The following is a 25,141-nucleotide window of genomic DNA, read 5'->3' as shown; positions in this document are numbered from 1 at the left end:
TCATTTTTTTTATAAATTTTATTATTTCTATGTAGTTTAAGAAAATAGTAGATACTATATATTTGATTGTTTAGGTTTTAATAAACAATAATAATTATATTTAACAAAACGATGTTTCGTTTGGGAAAATACATTGTTATTGGGTTGCTCATTCCAAAATGTTTAAATGATAAAAAACGTTACAAACGCACACCTGTGAGATCTTTATATTTACTTTATAAACGCTTCCGTGAATAAAATATGAAACACCATTTAACCCTAAATTTGTGTCAATATACGATTTACATTCATCTATATCATAAGACTAAATAAGTGAATTAAAATCGGAAACAGCGGAAATGAAAGGTTTCACAAGTTAAAAAAACACAAATTGGATATAATTTTATGCTTTATTTTGTGTAAATACAGTATTACAATCATTGTAACGAAAGTATATTGTTATTGCCCGTATCCGATACGATAACTAAATTAAAATACACCAATAATCTGTTAGCACTTTTTTTTTTTTTTAATTTTTATATAAAATCATCGCAACATAAAATTGCTAATATGCAACAAGACATCGTCTTTGTTAATTCTTAAAAAATAACTATATTGTTGTAATTTGATCACACATTCAAAAACTAAACATTACGTTCAGGCTTACATTACGTCTGGGAATAAAGTGTTGAGTTAGACAGACATTTTAAATTACAAAACATTATACATTCTACATTATTTTTGTTTAACGTCAATTTGGTCCAGCTTACACAATCAAACCGTAAAACTTGATAAAAGTGGATACAGTCTTTGGTTAGAAGAAAAAAGACATCAGATACAACTTGACACCGCACAGGCTTTCTGCTGAGACTCAGTCATATAAGTTATTTTACTTTTTATCATGCTATAATCGACGCATTTTAAACTGAGTCGTCAGGAAATGAATGTCACTGACAGTAGGAATGTGCACGCAATGCAACCCGTTTTTGATACTTAGCTACCTGTGCACGCACTCTGACTCCTGATTGGTCGTTATGAGTAAGAGTTGTTGTTATTCTATAAATATAAGATTTTTGACACTCATTACATTACTTACGCTTCGTTACGCAACACAACAATGGAGAATTTATTTTATAACGTGGTTTTAAAGAAACTAAATGATGACATCAACGCTCAAACTCGAGCTGCAATTCACAATGAGTTCCTGTTTTTAAAATACTTGACAAATCGATCATACCTATCCCGCTATCGATATGCACCTCTCTAAACGCACATCACTAAAACTCTCCATATGACTTGTAAGTGCGAGCGAGACAGACATAAATGACTCATGATCAGAAACCTCAGTTCATAATGCGTCGACTTTAATAGGTATTATTGTCAGCAAATAAAATAGGTAATACCTTAAAAATAAACTACCAAAGAAGCGAGGGTAGCTACAGAAGCAAAGTTAACACCTACTGTACTAGTGTTAGAGACGACAAAAGGCTACAATGCACGAAGTACTATGCGAAGTTCGTACAGTAGTGTACACCGTTAATTTGTCAATAACTACTTTTACATACACTGTAATACTTGTAGGCATATATCGCTCAAATAAATTTCACCTTAAAACTAGGCAATACTAAATCTATAACACTTTCACACTTTCAAAGATACAAGAAATTTTGAAAGTAGTGAAAATGCACGAACTAACAAGGCACTTGAGCTTAAAGCAACATTTGCCCGATTACGCCGTATTGACTAAAACCTAACGAAACACTACTAAGATCACAATAGTCAAACCAAAGAAATGCTTGTCACGGTTGCATGACCCCTCCTCAAACCTCGGGAAGAACATACATGTAAAGTAGAAGTAAGAAGTTTTGGCACAAATTGATAATTTAGTGTTACCATGTTAAATATTATCCATGTCATTTTTATTACGGCAACATTTATTCAAAATGGCGACATCGTGTCAATAACTGTAATTTCAATACTAACATATTTGGAAAATGTTATAGTGCGCTATGTCTTCACCTTGACACTTATTTCGAGGAGGGATAATAATAGAGCACGGCACATCCCGGGAGTTGCCAGCGAGAAGCGTGTAATTCTATAAGCTGGAGCAACGTGCGTCTGATAGAGGGCGCTGCAGCTGTGTTGATGAAAGCATCGCGCACAGCTGTTAGGAGACGCTCCAAGTCACCGGGAAGCTGAGTTTCCAAATCACGGCCGATATATGTAAGCACGAAGAAGAGATTCTCAGTCTGTAATGGGAAATAAATTAGTTTAACTTAACGGCTGGAATAAAAAAAGTATTAAATGAACTGTTTAATATGTTCATAAGAATAGATGCCGCGGAATCGAAAAAATAAATATACATACATACAACAAAACACACAATGATATGTGATATAAAAAAACGCCAGACCATTAAGCAAGAATTTGTGACAACCATGAAATACATGTCAAATGGAATTAAAAATTGAATTGTACGGAAAATATTTTGACGCCTGACATGACGAAAGACAATTTCTCACACAAATATTTAATGTCTACGTATTACGTTGCAGTTAAAAATTTGGCAAACTCATTACCGTAAAAATACATGCATTTCATGAAAAAATATGTATTTCAAGGGACAACTCACATCACTGGGTGAAGGCACGGGCTGGCGAATACAATCCTCGCAGCATTTGCAAATCAGTGTCAAAAGGACTTGCCCGGGCTGCGCACTCGCCCCGCGCCGATGTATGGCGCGACGACGCAACTGACAATACATCTCGAGCAGGAATGACAGGAACGCCATGAGTCGTGGACGCCCTCCGCCAACTATCGTTCCTAGTAACTGGAATTCAATTTAATGATAAGTGCTTTCCATAGATATTTTTATTTGGATTTAATTTAAATCGCAATTTGAATCCAATTATTTGCAGTCATACTTAAAACAAATTAGTCATTATAAATACTTATCTTATTCATAAAAACATTTATCTTTACAAAAATACTGTCTGTATTCAAACTATAGATGTCACAGCCAATTAGCTTAGCTTAGTAAGCAGTTCAATTAATAGTCTAGCCTCGTAACTAAACGCCGTTTAACTAACGGCCTGAAATATATTCATAAAAAATATTTCTTTAAAAATTGATAAAATTTTTAAAGGCATTTGCTTTTATAGCGTTGGCGAATTTTTGCACCATAGATTTGACACTGATTGTAAATAATTTAAACCTTGACATTATATTTTAATAAGACATTGTAAAAATGTATGTGACATTTGCATGTCTATTTATATAGGGTTGATTGTGCGGATATTTGTAGTTGATTGATCGAATTGTACCACTATATTGGCAAATAAAGGTTTGTTATAATAAAATTGCATTGAGTCAGTCACAGCTAAATTCACACACAATACACTCTTCCAGCGTACTTGTTGTTTTTCATAAGAATTTGGAAAACACCATCAAAGTTGAGGTTGCCCGATGCCATATTAAGAGTGTAAAGAGTTTCGTTTAGAGTTTGAGAATGGCAGAAAGTGGAACTGAATGTCTTTGTTTAAATAAACAAAGACATTCCAAGTTCTCAAGTTCCACTTTTTGCTGAAAAAAATTTCAACTTGAAATTTATCAACTGGGTAAATATATTTCGGGAAGCCAGTTAAACGGCGCTGTTTAGTTAAGAGGCTAGACTGTTAATTGAACGGCTTATAAAGCTAGTTGGCTGCGACATAGACACAATTTAAGGAATTTTAAACAACCTCAAATGTTTTTCTTACGGTAAATTCTTTAAAATAATATCTATTATTTTTGTATTATTACTTATACTTCATGTTAATAAATAGGTTTTTTTTAATATTATATCTCAAAAACTATTTGTGTAAATGGTCTAAACATTCTAAACAAAGCTAGGATCACCTTCTCTCTGTCATGGTACCACTGCTGGCACGTGTTGAGCAGAGACTCCAAGAAGGTCTCAGTCTGTTCACGCTCAACGACAGCAATGCAGCGTCTCGCGGCCGGCAAGGCGTATCGCGGAGACTCCACTGCGCGACTCACGAGATGACCCACGGCATCCATTAGAGTTCGAGCACACACCGCGTTTGGATCTTCCAAAACAAAAATAACTATAGACATTTGCAAGGTTAAAAGCTATTGAAAATAAACAACCCAGCAGTCGAATTTAGGCTCTCATGAATGTTTTCCATCACCGTAGCACATAGTAAAAAAAAAATTGTAAAAAATTTTTTATTGTGAAAACCCTATCATTTCCGCTGTTTTCGATTTTAATTCAATTATTTAGTATTATGATATAGATGAATGTCAATCGTATATTGCGACGAATTTACGGTTAAATGGTCTTTCATATTTTATTGGCCGGTTCTAGGTTTAACCTTTAGCTTCCAATCTATATTCATTAATTCATATTGGTAATACCCATATGAGTATGAATTGTTATGAAGTTGTCACGTTAAACTATTGTCCGTAAACCGACTTTACAGAATAGGGGCAAACAGGCAAGAGACTAGTTCTCTTCTTCTCTCATGTTAAGTGAAACCGCCGCCCATGGATAGTCAATACCAGAGGGTTCGCGATTGCGTTGCTGTCTTATTAAATATATTTACAATTCATACTTATTCTACTTTCTAATACATTTGCCACTAATTAAAGATTGTAAAGCTTTATTATGTAAAACTAGAGTCGTCAACATCATATTAAGGAAAAACTAATAATTCGTTCAGCAGTAAAAGCGTAATAAACTTATACTATCTAATAGAGCACCATGCTTTGTATCAACAAAATTTAATCAATAAGAGTCCATTCACCTATTAACCATGATAACGACTTTACTGCTAAATAAAACAAAACTCTTTAATAAAACCCAATAACCGACTTCAAAATGATTGCCATCGCGAGTCATTATAAAAATACTAAAAAGAAAAGATTTTCTCGTTTCTTTTTTTTTTATAATATAGGACGCCCAAAATGAGCAGTCATCGCAGCCCATGCACACCCATTCTAGTGGGTGCGTTGCCAAAAGTCTTCCTTTTTCGAATTTGTAAACTTCCTATTTCGAAATTGAAAGCGATATTCTTTGAAGTCGATTAAAGACCCTCACCAAACCTCCGTTGCATAATATACAAGTGTTCCGTCCACCCTCTGTGCGGGAACAATGAAAGTCTACAAACCATCGGTCTCACCTTCCAGTGCCTTATCGATACATTCTTGTATCTCTGGCGGGAAGGTGCCAAGGTCCCCTGCATCAGCAGCCAGACCCAACGCAGCCATTCCACTGGCCAAAGTGTCCGCCGAGGTTAAAGACTTGGACCGCTTCAGCCCAGGCGTAAACGATTGCGGGCGAATACTCTTCCCGTTCCCGTTGCTGAGGGAGGACGGCGGAGACTTCTTCTTCTCCTGGATAATCTGCTGGGGCTGCAGTTTGAAGTGGACCCGAGGACCAGCCTGAAATTTTAAGGATAAACTTTCTTATTCATCAAAATAATCTCAAGATCTCTATGAAAATGAAGATCTTGTATAAGCCATGCATTAATGTGCTGGTTTTAAAACGCAATGCAAACACATGTCAATCATATAGGCATTATTTAAATTACAATTAAAAAAACACATAATACATTGTGGGCGTTGCCTAAATTCGATATATTTTACATTTGTCTATATTTGAAGACCGGCAACACATTCGCGAGTCCTCTGACATTGAGAGTGGCGGCCCGTTTGCCCGGCCTGGCTCGGCCCTCTATAAAAATCAAAAATTCATGCCACTTAAAATTTTAGAGAGGGATTTCTCTTAGATAGCAACCCTAAAGAGATAGCTGAAACTTCATAAAAGTTTGTAGACGATTAGTTTATAAAGCTATAAATACCGTAGTATGAGGCACATTTCCACTGGATGCACTGCCCAGCAGCGCATGCGACGGCATCACGGGTCGGTAGTGCGGCGGAACCTGTGCATGCAGCACCGCCGAACGCGAGTGCTGCAGACCCACACTCGTGAAGCCCATGCCGACTGTTGACCTAAAAAATTACAAATTATTCTTTACTATGCGTGTTACGTGTTGATTTCGTCTACGAAACTTAGTTTCTTTTTGTTATCAATAGGATTTTACTGTGATGATATTGTAATGTCTAGCCTGGTGCAAAACGTTACATCAATACTGGATTGGAAATTCCAAATAAGGGTAAAAACTTTTGCTACTATGTTACCATACCATTATTCAATTGGCTAAATAATAGTGAACACATTGCGACAGACTTTGCGAATATATGCATAACGACGCCGCTAATATTACGTATGCTTAATCTTATTTTTTAAACAATAAAGGTAGGTAATGTACGCTGAGCTTTCAGGGTTATAGTAACATTAGTAGAATTAAACTCGTAATCATACTTTTGCAGGTCTTTACAAAAATTTTGTAAACAAAAACACTTGGTGATTAAAAAGAGTGGAGGAGAGTTTATTGTCCGTTCTACGGCCTTGATTTGAGAACTGGCAGTAAATGTAAAAATAGAAGCATTTAATATGTATGTTCTTTATTGACGTACCGTACACTACATTGTGTTACCGAAATTAATAAATAATTTTGAATTTGATACAAATTACCTCAGCAACAATGTTTGCTCCTATATATTATATATTCTGGGTAGGGAAGATCTTTAACAAGTCACTTTGTGAGCATTGCCGAGAATCCTCGATTAGCCAGCATATCAAGCGACGTAGGTGGAAATGGTTAGGCCATACATTAGAGATATCAATTATACAAAAGCGTAGTCATCTCAAGCGAAGCTGGCTTCGTACAGTTGCAGATGGGGGCCAAGAGAGGCGGGAAGACTTGGAGCGTGGTGAAATAAGAGGCTGAATACCGAATGCGATGCAGACGGTATAGGGACATGTCAAGTCAAAGCTCTTTACTGCATTTGGACGTAGCTGAAACTCTTCAAGACATGCCATGTGTCATAACTTCACTTAATACATTATGACTCCAAAGTAAGGTAATTTTAATTCATTCGTATGCATTCCTGCTATATGACAAACAATGGTTGCCAGGGCTGATGACGTATTAGCCAAGCTTCATAACATTAATAACGATCATATTAGGATCACAAAGAACAATATATATTATATATCGTATGTATCTGTATTTTTACCTGTTATTTATTTACCAATAAACAGTTTAATTTGTAAATTATAATCTTTTTAGATCTGTTTAGTGATCGTTTGTTTTTTCTCTAATAGGAATATTAACCCTGGATCAGCCTTCTGTGCATGACACATATCGCCGACTTTGTTGGGTCTAAGACACGCCCCGGATTCCTCACGATATTTCTTTAAGCAAGTGTCAAATCCGCATATCCCTTTTTATCTATGTACGCACCGGGGATGTAACCTTCGAACTCTAGGATGAGAGTCGCTTGCTGAAAGCACCAAGCCCACACTAATTGCCTATAATAATAATAATAAAGTAGCACACAATAGTAACCCCCATATTCGTAAGTATTGTTTTGTCTTATTCTATCAAATTGTGTAATGTTTTTATATAAAGGGCCTATATGAGTATTTAATATAGGTTCTTAGAGAATCTTATTACATAATGCAAAAAGAAATTGTCGAGAAATATAAATCGTAATATCTACATAACGCAATCACATATACAAAACGAATAGTAATTAAATAATATTAAGCATTCGCATCACAATACACCTCCGATTTTGGTCATCAAACCTGCGTGCTTCATATACAAATGATAACCGAAATAAATCCGGAAGTAGCTGTTTAGTAAAATAATCTAATACGATACCGCGAGATGGCAGTCTGCACATTAAAAAAGATTCCTTGGAGATGGGCCAGTAATTTACGAGAGATTATGACACTATCATCACATTTCTAAACAACGGTGCAACTTAGCCACAAAATTTTATTTGATTCCCGATCAATTAAAGAAGAACTGTTTGAACACTAACTAGATTGACCAACCAAGTTTCGGTCGGTTAAGGTTAGAGCTTTGCAATCGACTCAAAAAGGTTGATTTTTTTTTAATATCGGAAACATAAATAAATAATTGAAAACATCTAAAAAATACATTTTAATATAAAATCGCAATACTTGCAAATGTTCAAGGCTATGCCAAAAGAAACTAACACCTATGCAAGTGTGCATAGCCACGTAATGCATCGGACAGGAAATAGGCACGCGTGTGTTAATCACTCAGTCGACGTGGGCTGATATTATATTACAAAATTGGATAACTTCGATTACAAAATAACTAACAGAAATATGAATAAAATAAAAAAAAACCAAGGTCCTACAAACTTTTTAGGTCTGGGTTTCAGATTTCTCTATCTGTTTCATGATCATTTGTTAATCTAATAGGCAAGTGGGTGATCAGCCTTATGTGCGTGACGCACGCTGTCGACTTTTTTGGTCTAAGGCAAGCCGGTTTCCTCACAATGTTTTCCTTCACCGTTCGAGCGAATGTTAAATGCGCACGTAGAAAAAAGTCTATTGGCGCTAAGACGGACATCGAACCTACGAAATCAGGGATGAGAGTCGCACGCTGAAGCCAGAAGGCCAACACTGCCACTAGGCAAACAGAAATAAGTATATTTAATTATACTAGGCCTAACGGTTATAGTCTCAGCAAGACAGATACAATGAATCAAAACAAAATAGCATTTTAAATTTTTAATAAGTAATTGAGGTGCCTTTCTTCACCGTGTTGGCATAAATTCTGCCAGAGCAATGTGCCGACGAGATTTCAAAAGAAGCGAGAAGTGGATGCTGATGGAACAAAATTTGTCGTTTTCTATACTATGTTTTATATTATTATTATACACAAATTGTGATTAAAATGTTAACAATATTCTAAAATATTTAAGTAGGTAACGCGTAGATCCCTAAATTTCATTTGGATTATTACTATTTTTATTATGGCTTAAACATTATAAATAATACAGGGCGTACTAAACAATAATAAAGAAAAATCCAACCGATTTAAGTCTTACTGTGTAAGTGTCATAAGTCATAATATAAAGTTTACATATTGTACGAGCATGTACATGTACGAGTAAAATGGAGGAGGCCTAAATCCAGAAATGGACCAGATAAAGAGGCTGATGATGAAATGCGCAGAAACCACCAAAAAACCACTTAAGGGATTATTAAGATTAGTGACCTGGGTAATTCCTTCTAAAGTAAAGAATTAAAAAAATACAATCAAACAAAAAACGGAACGATGACATAACAACAGACAGAAAAAGAAAACATTTTTATAGATTAAAGCAACAAATCGTATATATATCACAATATCAGAGTCGTTTATTTATTTTATTGACTTAATAAATAAATATATCCTAATTTAATTGAATACATTTTTTTCTCACGGTGGTTGCGTGGAAGAGATCGCTCGTAAGCGATAAGGCCGCCAGTTGCCCTACTTTCATTTAATTATATTCCATTTTTGTATTGTAATGCAACGAAGACGAAGACGAACGAAATAAATAAATAACATAAATAAATTAATATTTCCGTCCTCCACTCGAAGCCCAGCTTCTATTTATATTTAATTAATTAGACAATTAACCTACATGAAACACATGTAATGAAAAATGATATTAATTTGACGATCGTTTTTGACTGTGCAACCTATGCCGAAGACGAATGCCAGTCCATCCTATTAGAACCAATTTGTATGATTCATTGCTAGCTTTATCGAGGTATATCAACTACTAGAATATTATGCTCTTAATCACGTTTCTGTTTATATTAAATGCAGCGCAGTTTCTATTTCAATAGAGAAAGTTACTCACGCTAAGTAGTTTTAAATAGCTCGAATAATGCACTTATTTTTTAATATGGTATTTATTTATTGAAAAATAATAAAATTAACAGCAAAACAGCGGATTAAGTGTAAGATAGGCACTTAATGCTTTTTTTAAATTGATCAGACCACTTTACCGACTAAATCCAGTGTCGTATCAGTACTGTTTAGTCGGTTATATTCGTTAAAACTCAAATGAGAGGTGCCTGAACTCCTAGGTTAGTTTTCGCAGACAGAAATTGATAAATTCTGTTGAAATTAAACTTTCGGAACGCATAACGGACGACAATGTTACTGTCTGTAAGACCTGTGCCGTTCTGTAGTTGACCATTTAGCAATTTGTATATAACAAAAGATAGAGATCTCCGAGCGCTATATACTTTAATCTACGGATAATTAATCAGTAGCTATTACTTTGGCAAACAGATACACAAATAAGCTAAGGGAGGCGAAAGATGATATTATTGTTTCCAAAGCAAATTATTAATTCATTACAAACTGTAATTTAATAAGCATTATACTATTGATCAATATTATAATTTTATTATAGGATTGGCATATTTTAAAGATTAAATTATAGACCATCAGCCCATTTTTAAAACTTAATACTCTATCGTTCGACGAGTCTCGTGGTGTAAGTGTTGCATTCAACTTGTGCTGGAATGCTAATTATTTCCTCAATTTCATGAGAGCAATTTTCCCGACGGCTTCATTGTACGACAGCTCGTCACTGTGAATCATGTGCAGTATAATGTGGGTGGGAAATATTTAAGATATTATATTTGGATAAGGGCAGAATAATATTCAGCTTAGTTAGAAGTTAGTAGAAGTAGTTAGAAAACAACAACACGCCGTAGTTGTTTTGTCTACACATTTAAAAATGAAAATAAAATCTGTATTTATTAAACCATGTTGTTTTACAGACGCTGGTAATCATTAGGTCATTGCTGTGATGTGGTTGATGGGGTTTCTTCCATATATGAATACAGTTAAACAACCCTAGTGGATAAAAAAATTGACAAATTTTAATGTGCGTATGTCAAGTGTGAGAATGATCATAATTATTTATTTATAATCCACAGCTTTAAAAATATAGATAATATGTATTAAGAATTATTCAATAAAAATATAACCAAAACGTATTATAGCGTATATATACGACGAACGTTATGTACTAACGAATGCGGTGTGTGGGGGAGCGTAATTGTTATTATTATGTTATCTCCAAAATCCCTTCAACTTGCTTATTTCCTTCGAAAATACACGTTTGAAGATGATATGTAATAATAATTCGAGGCTCGCGTACGTCTCCTTACTCTCAGGTATACAATATATGTAATCATATTATTTTGAGCACAGTTTGTACCAAAGTAGGAAACCACACAGTGAGACGAGTTCTTTAATCGGGAACATTTAAATTTAATTTATATGAACACTGTGTTGAAAGTCATTCTCAAATTAAATACAGAAAAATGTTCACGATAAGGCAAAAAACTTGCGTCTCTAAAGGTCTTTAACTTTGTAAATGGGCTGAAGTTCATCCCATTTACAGAGCACGTCCTTGTACCAATACTAGACCGCACTACGTAACAAAAACGTAGGTATAGCTTATACCTATGTCAGATTATAAAGACCCACAATGTACTCGTATAATGTGACATTAAGCGTGAAGGATTACCACGCTTGACTTGAATTCAAGAATTACATATCTAAGAGAGTGACGTGATACTTCGCTTTGACAATTTAAGCAGTAATCTAAGGTTTGATTACTGATTCCTGAGGAACTGACAGACAGTACTAAGACATATATGGAACAAATAATCGACAAAACAATAGGCCTTTTGACAGTATAAAAAATAAAGTGTTATTGAGAGTAATCAAAAAATATATAGGCCTGTACTCTGTTGTCGGTTCAGATTGGGAAACGTTAAAGTAGCATACTTGTAAATTATATGTCTTCGCCTGTCTAATTGGGAGTTAATGTAATTGTACGAGCCTCGGCTGTACATTTTGCTCATTCAGGCTTTCTTAGTTTTATAAGCGTGGCTATTTCCTACATGGTCGGAATCACGCCTCGAGAGTATAGCCAGACGTAGGAACTCTTTTCAACTGTTACATTGCAATCATTCGTTACATTGCAATTAGCATTTCATTACTTCGCTTTGGACGCGAGTGGTTAAATAGAGTAAAAATTAAATCCTTTATTATTTAAAGCACCCCGATGAAGCAGAAGTCATACAGGCAATAACACTATCAAAAATAACAATTTGTATATATTCTTTATTAAGTGAAATGATTTTTAAAATCTTGTCAAGTTGTCTCGGTTGAGAAGGCACAACGCTGTCAACTGTGAGGAGAAATAAACAATATCTCACTATAGACAATAGACAGGAAAGGTAGTAAACGGACTTAACTAATATAAATAGTCAATAAGCTACTCCAATATGACCGACAAAAAATTTAATTTCGCGTTGAGTCATTATGAAAAACAGCAAACGCTAGTCATCTATAATGGCCTTGGCTTAAACGACATGGGGACAATGCAATGATTATCATCGGTGTTTTAAACAATCCGTGACGCAATAGCTCAATGAATGGACTGACAGCCAGAAGTTGGTATTACAAAAATAACAACGGTCTAGAAATAAATAATAAATAAAGAGATCCATTACGCTTATCCAACTATTAATTAATAATGTATGCATAGCTCAAAGTTTCTAATTTACTTACATATCAGATGTAGAATATCGTCCACGAACCATTGTTCTATCCGAATAAAGCAAATAGAAATCAACTGCAAACTTCACCTCATTACACTACATTAACATAAAGATAACACTTGTGTTTACGCAGAAAATATCGCACGAAAATCCCAAAGTAAACTTGCCAGTCTCAATTTGTTACGTTAAAAAACTTATAAAAATAGAAATCGAATCGGCCAAACAAAACACGAGTGGAACGGAATGTTTGGTAAAGTATTTCGTTGACTAAGCGTAAATATAATTGTGAAACAATTATTCGCGGTTACTGAAATCGGTCGTTCGTTAATGCGTTCGTTGTTTGTCTGCGTTCGTTGGGCTGCCGTAGTCCTAGGCGCGTGCGCAGTCTGCGCGATCTGGCGTCACGGTACTGGGTTTAAATTCGCGCGGGCGTGCTCACGTCATCGCAGCCGCGCACAAAATGATAACAAAAACTCTACAATTGTGAATTGATACTACGCTACGTCGCGGCCGGCATCAAAGCATCGCCGGAAACACTGTTCTGCAGATTCCCACCGCTTGGACATCTGCCAACGACGCCGAATCTCACTACCGCTTTTGACGTGACTTGTAACAAGGTCGGTTCAAAAGCTCTTGCCCGTAATGTAAACATTATCTTTAGTTAGTATATCATGAAATTTAGAGGAGATTTGCCAAATCCATCTGTAGGTATACAAATGAAGCAACGCCAAAAATCTATTTTGGAAGTTATTGGAGCATAAAGCGCACCTTAAATCTACTATAGGTAGGGCTTTTAGTTTAATTCAAATATATATATATATATATATATATATACATCTCCTGGGTGAATGGACGTTTGTACCATAAACCTATGTAAACAGATAGCCTAAACGGCCATTTCAGAATTAGATTCGACTAATAAACGTCGAATTAGAATTGGCTTTGGAATTTGTCGCTCTAAGATAGGGGTCGGGAAGTGGCATAGGGATACTTTTTCCTTGTAATTTTTATATTATTCCTTATTAATCTCTGTCCCAAACAACATGAGCAATGCTACTTATAATATACAAGACACTCACCTATTATGCAGGTCAGCAGATTTGGCCATGGTGAACTCTTTGGCGTGGACATTTAGCTTGTTGGAAGGCGCCGACAGTGTGTTGCCTGAATTGCCTCCACTGGTGACAGCAACGTCTGTGCGCACGCCTGGTGGTCAACGAGGTGGTCAAGAGAAGAGGCGATAGGAAAGATTAGTCACTTGTGCATGTGTAGTGAAATACTGTAGGGTGCGAGATGTAACCATAGGAAAGCCCGAGACGAAATGACCCAGTTTAAATGAGTACATGCAGGTGGAAGTGTCGTTTTAAGATAGATTAGACCTTCCATATAGAACATAAAATAATGGGTTCAATTTTTACCTTTTATAATGCAAATTATATTTTTACTAAAAGTTAGTAGTACACTTATATTAATTATTTAGTTCAAATTAATCAATTTATAATGATAACATGACGGTGATGTTTATTCAGACTTGAGTCAAAGAGGTGATACAAAGTGTGGTATAAGAAAATTGTTAACAGAAAAAATAAAGTCAATACTACTAGTCTAGAGTGTCTTTGAAATTTAGAGTCTAAGAACTAAACATAAATAAATTCATGTAATTGAACATACTTTTAATATAAACATTTGTATATACATACAAAAAATTAATTGCTTTTAATAGCTTAATTGCTAAATTATATTGAGCAATTTCACTTAGTTTATTTGTGACTTTTTACGGCTCATTATGAGTGCATTGTTTAGCGCGACGTACTTTCACAAACCGGTTTTAAATCATCATTAGTCTGAGTACGTAGAAAAAAATATGAAAAATGCTGACTGTAATAGCGCTAAAATATACATTACGTACATAGTAAAAACTCTTTTAAATACTATGAGTTAGCTGACATCATATCAAATGTCATTCGACACAGCGGTATTTTTTTACCTTATACAAATTTTGCTATTTTGATATGTCTAAGTGTGTGTTACGAAATACTATAGTAATTATTATTTTTTTCATTAACACAAATTACTAACGAGTACTGCACCCTCTAATTTCTAAATGGGAAATTTTAACGAAAATATAACAACAATTACTAAGGCTGCGTGTTTCAAACCGCTTCAGTGACATGATCAGACTTTCATCGGCCTCGATAGTCGAAATAAATCGATATTATTTAAAAAACGCTAGCTTCACAGGCAAAACTATGTTCGAATTAAGACTTTTTCTGTCAAGTCAGAGCGAACCCTTAAACATGGGTTATGGTTATGGGAGTTCGCGCTTAGACTTTTCGGTTTATCTAAATAATAAATAGTAAAAAATAAATCGCTATATAACTTGCTAATAGTTAAATTTTATATTGATCATACACTAGTTACATTCAATGTAAACAAACCCGTTGTTTCTGTAACAACTGCTTCCGTTACCGGAACCACGGCCGTGGTCGCTGGAGGGGAGACGGGCGCAATTGGCACAGGGGACACTTGAGCCACTGGCGTGCTGGGCACAGATACAGCCTGTTTCACTATAACTCTAGACATTTCACACACACTTTTTCAATTTTCTCATTGAAAATTCACTGCGTCAAATATCACCCACCGCAACAAACATCAGACTGTCGTCCCGTTCCAAATATGAAGTTTTGTTTATTTTTAATTTTGGCGCCAAACGCTCGTGACGACGTATTCAGCCAGCATTTTCCATAGATAATTTAATGAATTGATAGTATTTTATTCGGTTTGATAGTTACCTGGTGGTCTGTAGATTTCAAGGGTTGGCTTTCCTTTTGCATTTGTTAAGATCATGCTCCGTCGTTTCCCATTACTCGGAAACTGCGGACGATAAAAAATAATTTTGACAATCAAATGGAGAAATCCTATAAATATGACCTATGCTGTCATACTTTATTTTTATACTATGCACTCATAACTTTGAAAAATAGCACGAATAACTAGCATCATCCACTAATTTAAAGCTGTGACCAGTTCCAACAAAAATATTTGTATGCATTGCCGTCATTTTGAAATCACAGAATATAATCATTTTTCGCCAAGGTTTCAAAATTTTGTTTGCCGTCGTATAATGAATATTAAAATAATATTGAATTTTCTTTTATTTTATGTAGTAGTATGTTAGACAGAGATTTGAAACTAATTATTAAGATAAATTAAACCCATTTTGGCTAACATTTCGTAACAAATACGGCTCGATACAAGTATGTAGGTGTAATTGTGCAGTCGATATTGAGCACCCACGTTAAGATTACAATGTCAATATTTACATATTGTAAGCCTTGATTGGCCTAGACTTTTACTTTTGCCGTTAATTTGCAAACGTGCAGCAATTCATCCGCATCCAATGCACATTTGCAATAACTATTATAAGTAGTATGTAACTGTGGCTATATAAGAGCCAAGATTTTTATCGATTCCAGAGAAAATATTAAAATACAGAACATATATTAAATACATAAAAGTGTTGTGTTACCTGGTTATGATGCAAATTATGATGAGACTGAGGACGTATAAAACTTCGCTCTCTCATGATAACTCCAGGGGAGGCAAAGTCCTGCACCCTGTAGCTTCTCTGCAACTCCCCAACGCCTATTTGGGTCTGCATTGTGTATGGTTAACGTTTCTTTTTTATAGCTGAAATGGGACGGTTTGACTCTTTGGTAGGCTAAGAAACTTTTCACAATAGATCCACCCAATTATTTAAATATTTTTTTATAAAATTTACAATAAATACACTAGATGAATGACTAGTAGATATTATAGTTACAATGTCGTTATTATAAAATTAATTTCCACAAATATTTACAACACTTTGTTAGAGCTATTAGGTTAGAAATGCGCTTTAATTTTATCCTTAAACGTGACGTCACGTCAGAGATTCTCCTTATAAATAAAGTCCCCTCCTGTGGCCACAAAGGGGGGGTTGTTCGAGAAAGTTCGTTTTGACGATATGTAGAGCGGTGCAGGATAACTTGGTGCCTGACAGTCGTAGAGCGATTTTGTGAGACTAAAGCCTGTGTCTGTTCAGCTTCTTTCTCGAATCGTTTCGTTATGAGGGGTATCTGTGCCCCTTATCTGAAACATAAAAAGTAAAATAACGTAATTATCATTTGCAGAAAGATAATTAAAATTTAAGTCGACTATTTTTCGGTTGTAAAACAGTCTTCGCTTCGTTGAAAACGTTTAAATTAGGGTTTTAAACTATTAAAATTAAAAAAAAAACTATCTACTTCTTTTGCAGATTACCGACGTTTGCATAGAGTCGATAACCTAAACTTACAGTTACTCGCTCGATGGACGATGACTCAACTCATTGTCATTACATGATGGCCGGTAACCATAGATTATAATCGAATTTGATTGCGTGACTGACGAAAATGCAAAAAAAAACATAAATACAGGAAATATTTGAAGTTTGAAGTTCCCAACTCTTTGCAAATGGGATCTTCAATCTGGATATTTAGGTGAAAGAGATTAACTATTCTTCATGATTACACATTATTTCCTTCGGGACAAAAGTTTTGGTTTTTGTAATTAAACTCAAATTTTCTAATAAAAGTACCTATTTAGGTCCGACTAAGGAATTTCCTTGACATCTCTTTAATAAATAAAACTTACTTTATATTAAATTATATAAATAAGTGCTGCATAGCGGTTGGCCAAATATCCATTCAAAATTTTATTAATTTTAATCTCATTCCTCATCGTGTGAACAGATGAAAGACAGACATAGACATAATATTATTACTAACGAAACACACAAAAGACTTATAATAATCTAAAAACGGAAGAAAAATAACGAAAAGAAAAACATTTTTTAAGTGTGTATGTGTGTTGTGGTTAGAACTGGCCCTGGCTCAGCATTATGCTTTGGAGCAGACGTGTTCCACAGCGATGCTCATTCTGACAGAGAAAACAAGAGTTATTTTACGCCTCAGACGTAAAAATATAAAAGATAATGTAATAAGAATAATAGTAAAAATTAAGAGTGAAAGTAAACAAGTCTTGGAAGATTTGTGTGGAAAAGTATACAGTAAATATATAAAAAATAAAAATAATTCTTAAGAAATAAATAAAGAGATGTATCGATTTTAGTTATTAATAACTGCTTCCTAGTGTAGGTTTAATTGATATCTGTGAGCCACGGTTAACCATTAATAGATAAGAGAAAAATCTTACCGCTCTCTCGTTTAGCGGGTCTGTCGTTCACTGCACTCGAGACTCGTTCATTTAATCGTATTTGTTCACTGTAACAAGACCCACGGTTAATACTCTCTCACCTGAAATGTTCTAGATTTTCATGTTTTTTGCTTGAATAAACCTATTCATGAGAAGAAAGTTTGGATTGGCGCTGAAATCTTTGCGGTCTTGGATGAAACTTATAATTGTATTATTTTTATTACTCTATCGCGTATACAGTACAGTAACCGAATATGATCGAATTAGAATTTATCATCCTTTTGAATAAGTTTTTGTTTTTAGGTTTAAAGAAGTTTGTTCTTATTAAAAACATACATGTCGCTTAAATGTGAAAAAAAAATAAAAATATCATCACACCACCGTCGTACGCTGTTTTTGCATATCTACAAAAACACTTCGCAGTCGTATTCAAAACGGGTCTACTGCTACTATTTCCCTTATCTCAGGAGACAAACTGTTGTAAAGACTGCTCCGAAATAGGTTATATTCTCAGAGTTATACTTGGCATTGAGGTTAAATTTAACACTCGTGTGTGTTATGTAATTTTTTAACATGCTTTTAAGGATTTTGTAAGGAACTGCAACCTTTACACGCAATTTGTTGAGTAACATTCATCTGTTATATGACTGCTATGGTTTATTATCACTGAATAAATATAGCTTTTTTTTATAAATTTGACGATTCTTTAAATGATCCTTGGGATTGATTTGCTCCAGTTCAAACAAATTTGTATGACTCAATACTTGGCGATTAAAAAGTGTGGCGGAGAGTTTCTTGCCAGTTCTTCTTTCTACACTGGTAGTCCTTGACTAGCTGTTAGTAACTGTAAATTAAGAATCAATTTAACATATTTTCTGTTGATCTTCATAGGTGTACTTGTTTACCTATATGTATACAATTATTTTAAGTTTGAGTTTGGTAATAGATTTTGATTAAAGGTTATGCTTGGTCATGCAGACATTTCAGGATATGACCTATCATTGAGTGAAATATCTTCAAACGTTGGATTGAACCGAAATGGTTAACCATATTAGATAAGTTTTACGGCCGTGGTTGCTATATTCGATGCATTTTATTGGAGACCTATGTCGTATAACAAATAAGGTGTTCGTGATGTAATGTTAAATTTATTTTTACAGCAAGAAATCTCTTTTGTTCGAGGTAGTTAATAAAAGGGAAAGTTAAAATACACAACATGATAATTTTAAACATTTAAACAATCAATGAAGCGTAAATAAAAATTTAAAACTTCAAACCAGAAAATAATGTAGGCGTAGCCGTATGACATCATGTTCGTGCACGTCTCACACATTTGTAATTACAATAAGGAATAATCACCTTTCGTACTATTGTTAATAAAGCCATTTTTGCTTGAAGGTTGGTGGTAAAGATCGGTAAATATAATATGCAGAATTCTCTATGTACTTTAAAGCATAGATTGGTATACTCTGTGCCACAGTTGAGTACACAATCATAGTTCTAGGTCAGTGATGCATTTTGTTGAGTCTAAAGTCGATTGAAAGCAAATAATTATTTGGCAATTCAATCGTCTGTTTATACATTATTTTATATCTATCTTTTTAGACTTTTTAACCGACTTTACAGTCAACCATTTTTTAGGTACGATGTAGGCAATGTCTATGACTAAAGTATTAAATATCACTTAAATAACACATTTTGTCCGAAAGTACCTTAAAAGCCTTGTATGTCCTATTACACATTGACATGTTTTCAATCTTAAATCATTATGTAAATCCAAAAAAGACATTATAAATTTAACTTTCCCAGATTAATTCGCTTAATAAACAATTGTAATTCAATTCTTGCGGTTACTAAAGTAAACGGGACACCTTCAAGGTTGCATTTATCGCAGTATTCATTTATTCCGTCTTAATGTTTTGATAATCCAGCAATGCCCACGTTTTATACAGTTTAAAATAATAAATTTGCACTGGTTTTCCCAAAGAACCAGGCTTTCAGCATTCTTCTGCATGTACAAACTACCAAGCTGGACTGTAGAAAAAAAGGCTAAATATCATCCTTAGAATAAGATTTTGAGGCGGGCTTTGGTTGAGTTAGCGCGAAATATATAACTCTCTTTCAGTAAATGTCAATAAGCTTACAAATTCACTGCATACACTCCGGACACTGGCCATCTGCGATAACAGAGATGGATGATGCGAGTTGGAGTCGAAGTTGGGTTAGTTGCAAAGTCACTCTACAGAGGGTTTACGTGGAGTGAGCTGCAGTCAAAATGGTAATTTGACATACGGGAGTCACAGCTCACGCTAAGTGTCGTTTCTGACACATATATATAATAAGTATAATTTAGTTATTTTTTTATATTATATTAAGTTATGGTTTGTTTATGTTCAATTCCGTTTTCTTTTTTAATCTACTTAATTGACTTGTTTTCTGTTTAATATATTTTGTTAATCAATGTAATCTGTTTTGACTATTTGTATATTGTCTAAGTGTTTATATGTATATGTGTAGCTGTGAGATTACTTATAAATAAATAAGTATTTTTGAAGGTCAACATCTTATGGTTTCGGTAGCTGTTAATGACTTTAACAATAATGACAATATATACATTTTAATATGCCAGTATTAAATTATGCAAAGTGCAAAGTACACTGGTGAGAAAAAATACAATGACTCACAAACTTGTTTTGACCGCTAAGGAGATCGAAAGTTTTAAAAATCCTATGTTGATGCAAATGTCAAGTTAACTTGCACAAGTTCAGCTAAAATTTATTTGACCACGACCACCATTTGCTTCAATGTCGCTAAAACACAATATAAATAATGGTCATCAAAATATGATTGCAGTCATATAAATTCAATATACACGAATGTTGCAATTGAGAAATTTCTTAATTTTATAATCCAACAGGTAAAAAATTCACAAACAATAAACAATTATACTAAAAAATATTTAATCAATTTAACTAGGAAATACCTCATATTCAGCTGTGTTGTGTGATGGTTTGAATATGAGTGAGTGTGTTTATATAGGTGTTACACGTACGGAGAATCTCTTATTACATCGTTGAACAAAAAAAGGAAACCTTTTAATTATTTGGCTAAATCAATAATTATTAAGATTATATTTCTTTTAAACTCACTTGACTTAATTTATTGAAGAACTGTTAGTAAATATAAATTTCAAATCAATTTATCATCTTTTCTGTTGACGTTCATAAGTGTACTGGGATACCTATATGAATAAAGTTAATTTGACTTTGAAATCTTCTCGTGATTATTTCCTTACACACGACGATAAAATACTTTTTTTTTAAACCCGTACCTCAATTTAATAAAAAACCATCTTACAAAATTCTATATAACATAAAAACCTAATCACCAGTACATTCCATTAGAAATATAATGTTAATAAGACCAATTATACAAGTGCGTTCTAACATTATGACTATGACATAGCTATGTATGGGTGGAGACGCGTCGACATTTTTTGATGCCCACAATACACTTCAGTCTACCAGCATATTTTTTATGGCTCCCAATAAATATTCCTTGTAATTGTATTGGGCATATAGGGTATTCTTGTTTAGGATTGTCCCTTTAGATTATCTCTTATGAATATTATCTATATCTAGTAAAATTATTTTAGTCTATGGAAACAAAATGAATAGACAATTATCTAGGTATAAGCTATTTCACAGCACTTAACAGTTTAAATAACAGATTTTTTTTAATTCTAAGTGGCGTGCTTTGAATAAGCTTATACGCTAAACAATTATGTTACGTGGCTATTTGATTCCTCATTCCTTGCAGCTTGTTACAAGGACGAAAGTTCTTAATTTAAAATTGATGAGATTTGTATTGTATTTTGTTGTATCAAAATTTAATTGTTATATATTAGACAGAACGATCATAGTGACTAGGTGTAACTGCTACGGAACGTTTTGATTTAGAAAAGAAAATCTGTCAAACGAACTCTATGTAGAACATAAATCAATACAATACAATTCATTTTCACAAATCAATCAAAAAGATGCTAATATTCCATGAATTGGGCTTAAAATTGCTTCCAAATCTATCGTATTCCCCAGATTTGGCCCCCAGTGACTTTTTCTGTTCTTAGACCTCATGAGAATAAAGAGAGATAGATTGGTCGCTACAGAAATTTTTAAGGCTAAAGAAAAATTCTACCATAAAAATGGTTTCGAAAAACTGTATGACCGATATAATCGTTGTATCGCTTTCGAAGCCAACTATATTGAATAATCATATCAAATTCTATTAAAGGGTTTTTCTATGTTACTCTACGAACTCTTCAGCCCATCAAATATACGATTATAATACTCCAAAACCAATTGGTAAAACAAATATTATGAAATCAGTTGGATCAATTACAGTAATTTTATACAACCTGCGATAATTCAGCCGGCCCGGGGGTGAATGACCTCGTCCAATGGAGGCTGTACTAAGATAGCGAACTTTCTTCGTCATTGCTCACAGCAAGTAAATAAAGACGGTAAAATTATCTACGGATAATATAAAAATTCTATAAAAATATTGTTTTTCATAAAATCGCCCACTATTTTATAAACCTATTTTTTATAGAAATAATACTTTGTTAGCTTGATAAGACACAGAAGACAAGAGATAAGAAACATCAGAGTTTTTATGGGACATGGGGCAAACGAGCAGGCAATTAGAATGAAGAGCTTAACACCGCCCATTGTCACCCGCATCGCCAAAATCGCGATCTCTTCTTAGACACGAACGTTTTTTGATTTTACAGCCTTAATCACACACACAATTTCCAAATATAACGACTATCTTACTGCACAGGCTTGAAATATAGGCAGGCAATTGTTCATATGCCATTGTTTGAATTCCGTGAATTTCTATCAACATTTTTGAGTGAAAGGCACCTTACGTAAACTTTTATATTTATAATATACTAATCCTAGTTGAGAATTTTGAAGCGTTAATGAATTTTGTACTTTCAGAATTTCGCTTCTCACCTGTTAACTGAGACAACGCACGCGAGTTTGTGGCTTTTAATTCGAAAATTTGCTTTCTATACAAACAATAATTTTTGGTGATGGAATCTATAAATCTGAAGGATATTTATGACAAATGTATTAATATGCCTAAATTTCAAATGTGTATTTGAATACAATGAACTAAGCGTTCGAGGCACTTGTGCCGCGCATATTTGTTTAAAAACAAAACATAGAAGTTGTCACAAGGCTGTCAGTGCAGTCACGACTATGGAGTTCACTCAATATCAGTAAAATAAAATAAAGTACTTGAGGAACTGAGTTGATTCACTTACTGTAACTATACCTTACATATATAACTTATTAATGAAGTAATCAAACTCAAATATTTGTACACACGTATTAAATACAAAAAATATATACAAGCAAAAGATATCTAATAGTAAAAATAGATCTGAAACTATTCTCAAATCCACTTCAACACTCAACGTTTCGGTCGTTTTTAAGGAGTTGAATTACAAACACAAAAGATTCATCATATGTTTTTAAGCTGGAAACGAATTGTATTGGAAAATTAAATTATGCTTATGTTTTTTTATACCATACATGTTTCTCATTTAGCCGTTATCCGTTTAAACTTTCCCTGAACATCCACAAATATTTCAAGATCAAAATTAGCCAAATCGGTCCAGCCTTTCGCGAGTTTCTGCGAGACAATTGAACAGGAATACATATTTATATATATATAAAGATACACCCACCCGGTAACAGAAATACCAAAGTATACGGGAAAAAGTAACGCAACTTGTGTTAGTAATTCCGAAATAAGTTTATCGACAAATTCACAAAATTCAATGTACACTGAAATATGAACTCGACGGTTAATATCACTCACAGTAAAAGTATAACTAATGTGTACTACAATAGGTATTATGCGACCATTCAGAGCCTTGCCTTAATAGGATTAGAATAAAATAATAAAGTGTTTATTTAATATTACAACTATTCTTGTATGACTAAGAATGTAAAACGAAGACAGTTTTAAAATATCTGTAAATATATTTTAAAATTTCGTCATAATTAGTCTAACTAACTTAACACAATTCCAGTTTTAGTCGAGTTAAAAACGGATTTTGCCATAAACATTTTTATTTATGTCATTACTTGAAACAACCATTTGATCATTAGAGTTAATCCCAATTTTATATAGAGAGCACTAGAAGATTAGTCGAAGACGCGCCATTTTTAAATTATTAGGTATATTTTCCTATTTTATCCTATGTTTATGAAGATTTAATTGGTTAACATTCATTGGTGTAGTGAGGCGCGTCAAAAGAAGCGGTATTTAGGCCGAACGTCGGGCGGAAGCAAAAGAAAATCTATTTTGTATAAAGCAATTAGTGTAGAAACCGATTCTAGGCGTGGTAATGCACTAGTGCACTTTCATTTCATATCCGTGAAACTTTCATACAATTCGAAATTGCCTAGTCTGAAAATCAGCCTCATGGTTGCAGCGACCGAAAATAACACTAAATAAAAATAGATTTTGTGAATTTTCTAAATATTAAAAAAATATATACTTACCAGAATCTTGCGCTTGCGTATCAATAGACGTTATGATTTCGCGTTATATTTCACTGAAATTTTTATAAATCGCGAATTGTATGTCGCTCGCGCAGATTCCGGTCGTATGGCGCCCGCCCGGGCGGATTGCCGACTGATGCGTCGCGCGCGCACCACTGTGTTGCCAGTTAATAATTTATAACTTCCTAAACACACATTTTCATAATAAAATATTTTTACAGATTATTACTTTTAATTAAAGTAAACGCCTAGTTTCACGTCTGTCGATTAAATGTTTTACATTTATAATAAACTTTATTTCACCTTTGCAAGATTAAGCTGCTCACTGAACTGCTATTTTAATAACATTTACACGTAATTTTACTTAAGTTATGTTATATTTACGAACTTAAAGGCAATTTAATATAGATTAATGAAATGATTGATAAATAACTTACATGCTATGAATTTAACTACAATTAATAAAATAATCACACTCCGTAGGAATTGGGAAATAGGCTTAAGCTGGTCACACATACACTCATTGTTCGCCCATACAAATCAGTATCCTCCGTCTCTACCTAACAAAAACTAATAGAAGGCAGACCGCAGATGCAAAGCGACTATTCAAGCAATGAGTAATATTTGCTCTACTTCGCGCTATGCAGCATTCTCCTAAAAGGTCGCAATAAAATTGGCATTTGCCTAACTTATTACCCATCAACGCAGACAGTGAGTAAACATTGGTATATTCCCGTATTGTTTCTTAAATGCAGTATCACTGGTGAGGTGGTCAAGCTACTGAAGTCAAAGCAACTGTTAATTCTATCAAATT

General features: G+C 33.9%; 1 protein-coding gene across 4 annotated transcripts; it reads right to left on the bottom strand.

Annotated features, from left to right (window-relative positions):
• Window positions 1–370: 370 nt before the first annotated feature.
• On the bottom strand, window positions 371–24,481 carry LOC123709278. 4 transcript variants are annotated; one of them, XM_045660466.1, is made up of 10 exons: window positions 24,328–24,481; window positions 17,747–17,814; window positions 16,041–16,642; window positions 15,304–15,385; window positions 13,591–13,717; window positions 5,841–5,991; window positions 5,148–5,421; window positions 3,877–4,067; window positions 2,612–2,809; window positions 371–2,228 (listed from the first exon to the last, which is right to left on the bottom strand). In XM_045660466.1, the coding sequence occupies exons 3-10, from the start codon at window positions 16,170–16,172 to the stop codon at window positions 2,007–2,009; spliced, it is 1,377 nt and encodes a 458-aa protein (XP_045516422.1). In that variant the 5' UTR covers window positions 16,173–16,642; window positions 17,747–17,814; window positions 24,328–24,481; the 3' UTR covers window positions 371–2,006. The 4 variants fall into 4 exon arrangements, with proteins under 4 accessions (XP_045516422.1, XP_045516423.1, XP_045516424.1 ...); XM_045660467.1 differs by having other exon boundaries at window positions 5,160–5,421; XM_045660468.1 differs by having other exon boundaries at window positions 13,591–13,705.
• Window positions 24,482–25,141: the final 660 nt, after the last annotated feature.

Source organism: Pieris brassicae, chromosome 5 (assembly GCF_905147105.1).
Source record: "Pieris brassicae chromosome 5, ilPieBrab1.1, whole genome shotgun sequence".
Taxonomy (NCBI): Eukaryota; Metazoa; Arthropoda; class Insecta; order Lepidoptera; family Pieridae; genus Pieris; species Pieris brassicae.
Note: the sequence above shows the minus strand (reverse complement) of the source record. Positions and strands in the feature narration are given on the sequence as shown.

Excerpts from the sequence above, each read along its gene's own strand:
- LOC123709278 (XM_045660466.1), bottom strand. The coding sequence starts at position 16,172 with ATGCAGACCCAAATAGGCGTTGGGGAGTTGCAGAGAAGCTACAGGGTG. Across the intron at positions 15,386-16,040 it reads ATAATTTGCATCATAACCAG|TTTCCGAGTAATGGGAAACG; the intron begins GTAACACAACAC and ends TATCGTCCGCAG. Across the intron at positions 5,992-13,590 it reads TCTGCTGACCTGCATAATAG|GTCAACAGTCGGCATGGGCT; the intron begins GTGAGTGTCTTG and ends GTAATTTTTTAG.